This window comes from Strongylocentrotus purpuratus, unplaced genomic scaffold, assembly GCF_000002235.5.
Source record: "Strongylocentrotus purpuratus isolate Spur 01 unplaced genomic scaffold, Spur_5.0 spur5_scaffold_13, whole genome shotgun sequence".
Taxonomy (NCBI): Eukaryota; Metazoa; Echinodermata; class Echinoidea; order Camarodonta; family Strongylocentrotidae; genus Strongylocentrotus; species Strongylocentrotus purpuratus.
Window position 1 is genome coordinate 18,993,121 of NW_022145598.1, and position 7,303 is coordinate 19,000,423.

The following is a 7,303-nucleotide window of genomic DNA, read 5'->3' on the forward strand; positions in this document are numbered from 1 at the left end:
GTTTCCCCACAATGAATGTCCATACATGCCATTAGATGGATCTTGACCCCCATATCCCTTTGAAACGGGCGTAGGGGCAAATATTGTGATAATTTGAATAAACACCCAATTCAGGCCGAAATGGTAAGGGCCGGGGTGGTTCAGCATTTTGGAGGAAAATATTATTTTTTTGAATAGGCTAGTTTCTCCACAATGAATGTACCTACATGCCATTAGATGGATCTTGACCCCCATATCCCTTTGAAAGGGGCATAGGGGCAAATATTGTGATAATTTGAATAAACACCAATTTCAGGCCAAAATGGTAAGGGCCGGGGTGGTTCAGCATTTTCGAGGAAAATATTATATTTTTTGAATAGGCTAGTTTCCCCACAATGAATGTACATACATGCCATTACATGGATCCTGACCCCCGTATCCCTTTGAAACGGGCGTAGGGGCAAATATTGTCAAAATTTTAATTATCACAACTTTCGGGCCGAAATTAGAAGGTCCGGGGTGGTTCAGCATTTTGGAGGAAAAATATATTTGTTTTAATAGGTTAGTTTCCCCACAATGAATGTCCATACATGCCATTAGATGGATCCTGACCCCCATATCCCTTTGAAAGGGGCGTAGGGGCAAATATTGTAAAAATTTGAATTATCACAACTTTCGTGCCGAAATTGTAAGGGCCGGGGTGGTTCAGCATTTTGGAGGAAAATATATATTTTTTTTAATAGGTTAGTTTCCCCACAATGAATGTCCATACATGCCATTAGATGGATCTTGACCCCCATATCCCTTTGAAACGGGCGTAGGGGCAAATATTGTGATAATTTGAATAAACACCCAATTCAGGCCGAAATGGTAAGGGCCGGGGTGGTTCAGCATTTTGGAGGAAAATATTTTTTTTTTTAATAGGCTAGTTTCTCCACAATGAATGTACCTACATGCCATTAGATGGATCTTGACCCCCATATCCCTTTGAAAGGGGCGTAGGGGCAAATATTGTGATAATTTGAATGAACACCAATTTCAGGCCGAAATGGTAAGGGCCGGGGTGGTTCAGGATTTTGGAGGAAAATATACATTTTTTTTTAATAGGTTAGTTTCCCCACAATGAATGTCCATACATGCCATTAGATGGATCCTGACCCCCATATCCCTTTGAAAGGGGCGTAGTGGCAAATTTTGTAAAAATTTTAATGATCACAACTTTCGGGCCGAAATTGTAAGGGCCGGGGTCGTTCAGCATTTTGGAGGAAAATATATTTTTTTTTTAATAGGCTAGTTTCCCCACAATGAATGTACATACATGCCATTACATGGATCCTGACCCCCGTATCCCTTTGAAAGGGGCGTAGGGGCAAATATTGTAAAAATTTTAATTATCACAACTTTCGGGCCGAAATTAGAAGGTCCGGGATGGTTCAGCATTTTGGAGGAAAATATATATTTGTTTTAATAGGTTAGTTTCCCCACAATGAATGTGCATACATGCCATTAGATGGATCCTGACCCCCATATCCCTTTGGAAGGGGCGTAGGGGCAAATATTGTAAAAATTTGAATTATCACAACTTTCGTGCCGAAATTAGAAGGGCCGGGGTGGTTCAGGATTTTGGAGGAAAATATACATTTTTTTTTAATAGGTTAGTTTCCCCACAATGAATGTCCATACATGCCATTAGATGGATCCTGACCCCCATATCCCTTTGAAAGGGGCGTAGTGGCAAATTTTGTAAAAATTTTAATGATCACAACTTTCGGGCCGAAATTGTAAGGGCCGGGGTCGTTCAGCATTTTGGAGGAAAATATATATTTTTTTTAATAGGCTAGTTTTCCCACAATGAATGTACATACATGCCATTACATGGATCCTGACCCCCGTATCCCTTTGAAAGGGGCGTAGGGGCAAGTATTGTAAAAATTTTAATTATCACAACTTTCGGGCCGAAATTAGAAGGTCCGGGGTGGTTCAGCATTTTGGAGGAAAATATATATTTGTTTTAATAGGTTAGTTTCCCCACAATGAATGTCCATACATGCCATTAGATGGATCCTGACCCCCATATCCCTTTGAAAGGGGCGTAGGGGCAAATATTGTAAAAATTTGAATTATCACAACTTTCGTGCCGAAATTGTAAGGGCCGGGGTGGTTCAGCATTTTGGAGGAAAATATATATTTTTTTTAATAGGTTAGTTTCCCCACAATGAATGTCCATACATGCCATTAGATGGATCTTGACCCCCATATCCCTTTGAAACGGGCGTAGGGGCAAATATTGTGATAATTTGAATAAACACCCAATTCAGGCCGAAATTGTAAGGGCCGGGGTCGTTCAGCATTTTGGAGGAAAATATATATTTTTTTTAATAGGCTAGTTTTCCCACAATGAATGTACATACATGCCATTACATGGATCCTGACCCCCGTATCCCTTTGAAAGGGGCGTAGGGGCAAATATTGTAAAAATTTTAATTATCACAACTTTCGGGCCGAAATTAGAAGGTCCGGGGTGGTTCAGCATTTTGGAGGAAAATATATATTTGTTTTAATAGGTTAGTTTCCCCACAATGAATGTCCATACATGCCATTAGATGGATCCTGACCCCCATATCCCTTTGAAAGGGGCGTAGGGGCAAATATTGTAAAAATTTGAATTATCACAACTTTAGGGCCGAAATTGTAAGGGCCGGGGTGGTTCAGCATTTTGGAGGAAAATATATATTTTTTTTAATAGGCTAGTTTCCCTACAATGAATGTACATACATGCCATTACATGGATCCTGACCCCCGTATCCCTTTGAAAGGGGCGTAGGGGCAAATATTGTAAAAATTTTAATTATCACAACTTGAGGGCCGAAATTGTAAGGGCCGGGGTGGTTCAGCATTTTGGAGGAAAATATATATTTTTTTTAATAGGCTTCTTTCCCTACAATGAATGTACATACATGCCATTAGATGGATCCTGACCCCCATATCCCTTTGGAAGGGGCGTAGGGGCAAATATTGTAAAAATTTGAATCATCACAACTTTCGTGCCGAAATTAGAAGGGCCGGGGTGGTTCAGCATTTTGGAGGAAAATATATATTTTTTTAATAGGTTAGTTTCCCCACAATGAATGTCCATACATGCCATTAGATGGATCTTGACCCCCATATCCCTTTGAAACGGGCGTAGGGGCAAATATTGTGATAATTTGAATAAACACCCAATTCAGGCCGAAATGGTAAGGGCCGGGGTGGTTCAGCATTTTGGAGGAAAATATTATTTTTTTTAATAGGCTAGTTTCTCCACAATGAATGTACCTACATGCCATTAGATGGATCTTGACCCCCATATCCCTTTGAAAGGGGCATAGGGGCAAATATTGTGATAATTTGAATAAACACCAATTTCAGGCCAAAATGGTAAGGGCCGGGGTGGTTCAGCATTTTCGAGGAAAATATTATATTTTTTGAATAGGCTAGTTTCCCCACAATGAATGTACATACATGCCATTACATGGATCCTGACCCCCGTATCCCTTTGAAAGGGGCGTAGGGGCAAATATTGTAAAAATTTTAATTATCACAACTTTCGGGCCGAAATTAGAAAGTCCGGGGTGGTTCAGCATTTTGGAGGAAAATATATATTTGTTTTAATAGGTTAGTTTCCCCACAATGAATGTCCATACATGCCATTAGATGGATCCTGACCCCCATATCCCTTTGAAAGGGGCGTAGGGGCAAATATTGTAAAAATTTGAATTATCACAACTTTCGTGCCGAAATTGTAAGGGCCGGGGTGGTTCAGCATTTTGGAGGAAAATATATATTTTTTTAATAGGTTAGTTTCCCCACAATGAATGTCCATACATGCCATTAGATGGATCTTGACCCCCATATCCCTTTGAAACGGGCGTAGGGGCAAATATTGTGATAATTTGAATAAACACCCAATTCAGGCCGAAATGGTAAGGGCCGGGGTGGTTCAGCATTTTGGAGGAAAATATTTTTTTTTTAATAGGCTAGTTTCTCCACAATGAATGTACCTACATGCCATTAGATGGATCTTGACCCCCATATCCCTTTGAAAGGGGCGTAGGGGCAAATATTGTGATAATTTGAATGAACACCAATTTCAGGCCGAAATGGTAAGGGCCGGGGTGGTTCAGGATTTTGGAGGAAAATATACATTTTTTTTTAATAGGTTAGTTTCCCCACAATGAATGTCCATACATGCCATTAGATGGATCCTGACCCCCATATCCCTTTGAAAGGGGCGTAGTGGCAAATTTTGTAAAAATTTTAATGATCACAACTTTCGGGCCGAAATTGTAAGGGCCGGGGTCGTTCAGCATTTTGGAGGAAAATATATATTTTTTTTAATAGGCTAGTTTCCCCACAATGAATGTACATACATGCCATTACATGGATCCTGACCCCCGTATCCCTTTGAAAGGGGCGTAGGGGCAAATATTGTAAAAATTTTAATTATCACAACTTTCGGGCCGAAATTAGAAGGTTCGGGATGGTTCAGCATTTTGGAGGAAAATATATATTTGTTTTAATAGGTTAGTTTCCCCACAATGAATGTCCATACATGCCATTAGATGGATCCTGACCCCCATATCCCTTTGAAAGGGGCGTAGGGGCAAATATTGTAAAAATTTTAATTATCACAACTTTAGGGCCGAAATTGTAAGGGCCGGGGTGGTTCAGCATTTTGGAGGAAAATATATATTTTTTTAATAGGCTTGTTTCCCTACAATGAATGTACATACATGCCATTAGATGGATCCTGACCCCCATATCCCTTTGGAAGGGGCGTAGGGGCAAATATTGTAAAAATTTGAATTATCACAACTTTCGTGCCGAAATTAGAAGGGCCGGGGTGGTTCAGCATTTTCGAGGAAAATATTTTTTTTTTTTAATAGGCTAGTTTCCCCACAATGAATCTACATACATGCCATTACATGGATCCTGACCCCCGTATCCCTTTGAAAGGGGCGTAGGGGCAAATATTGTAAAAATTTGAATTATCACAACTTTCGGGCCGAAATTAGAAGGTCCGGGGTGGCTCAGCATTTTGGAGGAAAATATATATTTTTTTTAATAGGTTAGTTTTCCCACAATGAATGTCCATACATGCCATTAGATGGATCTTGAGCCCCATATCCCTTTGAAAGGGGCGTAGGGGCAAATATTGTGATAATTTGAATAAACACCAATTTCAGGCCGAAATGGTAAGGGCCGGGGTGGTTCAGGATTTTGGAGGAAAATATACATTTTTTTTTAATAGGTTAGTTTCCCCACAATGAATGTCAATACATGCCATTAGATGGATCCTGACCCCCATATCCCTTTGAAAGGGGCGTAGTGGCAAATTTTGTAAAAATTTTAATGATCACAACTTTCGGGCCGAAATTGTAAGGGCCGGGGTCGTTCAGCATTTTGGAGGAAAATATATATTTTTTTTAATAGGCTAGTTTCCCCACAATGAATGTACATACATGCCATTACATGGATCCTGACCCCCGTATCCCTTTGAAAGGGGCGTAGGGGCAAATATTGTAAAAATTTGAATTATCACAACTTTCGTGCCGAAATTAGAAGGGCCGGGGTGGTTCAGCATTTTCGAGGAAAATATTATTATTTTTTAATAGGCTAGTTTCCCCACAATGAATCTACATACATGCCATTACATGGATCCTGACCCCCGTATCCCTTTGAAAGGGGCGTAGGGGCAAATATTGTAAAAATTTTAATTATCACAACTTTCGGGCCGAAATTAGAAGGTCCGGGGTGGTTCAGCATTTTGGAGGAAAATATATATTTGTTTTAATAGGTTAGTTTCCCCACAATGAATGTCCATACATGCCATTAGATGGATCCTGACCCCCATATCCCTTTGAAAGGGGCGTAGGGGCAAATATTGTAAAAATTTTAATTATCACAACTTTAGGGCCGAAATTGTAAGGGCCGGGGTGGTTCAGCATTTTGGAGGAAAATATATATTTTTTTTAATAGGCTAGTTTCCCTACAATGAATGTACATACATGCCATTAGATGGATCCTGACCCCCATATCCCTTTGGAAGGGGCGTAGGGGCAAATATTGTAAAAATTTGAATTATCACAACTTTCAGGCCGAAATTAGAAGGTCCGGGGTGGCTCAGCATTTTGGAGGAAAATATATATTTTTTTTAATAGGTTAGTTTCCCCACAATGAATGTCCATACATGCCATTAGATGGATCTTGACCCCCATATCCCTTTGAAAGGGGCGTAGGGGCAAATATTGTGATAATTTGAATAAACACCAATTTCAGGCCGAAATGGTAAGGGCCGGGGTGGTTCAGGATTTTGGAGGAAAATATATATTTTTTTTAATAGGCTAGTTTCCCCACAATGAATGTACCTACATGCCATTAGATGGATCTTGACCCCCATATCCCTTTGAAAAGGGCATAGGGGCAAATATTGTGATAATTTGAATAAACACCAATTTCAGGCCAAAATGGTAAGGGCCGGGGTGGTTCAGCATTTTCGAGGAAAATATTATATTTTGTGAATAGGCTAGTTTCCCCACAATCAATGTACATACATGCCATTAGATGGATCCTGACCCCCATATCCCTTTGGAAGGGGCGTAGGGGCAAATATTGTAAAAATTTGAATTATCACAACTTTCGGGCCAAAATTAGAAGGTCCGGGGTGGTTCAGCATTTTGGAGGAAAATATTTTTATGCCTCCGCCACCGAAGGTGATGCCGGAGGCATCATGTTTTCGGGTTGTCCGTCCGTACGTCCGTCCCGTTTGACCGTTATCACAATATCTCAAGAACCATTTAAGATTTAAACTTAAGACTCGGGAATAGTATTCATCACCATAGGAAGACGATTTGATTAGATTTTGGAGTACGTAGGTCAAAGGTCACAGGGGTCAACTTATGAAATTCCTTGTATTGACTTTGTTAGCGCGATATCTCAACAACCATTTGAGATTTAAACTTCAAACTTAAGGATAGTATGTATCACCATAGGAAGACGATCTGATTAGATTTTGGAGCACGTTTGTCAAAGGTCAAGGGTCACAGAGGTCAACTTATGAAATTCCATATATTGAGATTGTTATCATGATATCTCAAGAACCACTGGAGATGTAAAAACTTCAAACTTAAGGATAGTATGTATCACCATAGGAAGACGATCTGATTAGATTTTGGAGCACGTAGGTCAAAGGTCAAGGGTCACAGAGGTCAACTTATGAAATTCAATACATTGAGATCGTTATCGCGATATCTCAAGAACCACTGGATAATTTTCACTTCAAACT

General features: G+C 40.0%; 1 protein-coding gene across 1 annotated transcript in view; it reads left to right on the plus strand.

The window, feature by feature from the left end:
* Positions 1–398: 398 nt before the first annotated feature.
* LOC756739 overlaps positions 399–7,303 on the plus strand; it is a 21,058-nt gene continuing 14,153 nt past the window's right edge. Inside the window, exon 1 of the mRNA XM_030983594.1 lies at positions 399–433. Coding sequence (XP_030839454.1) covers positions 399–433 — 35 coding nt within the window. The remainder of the gene's footprint in view (positions 434–7,303) is intronic.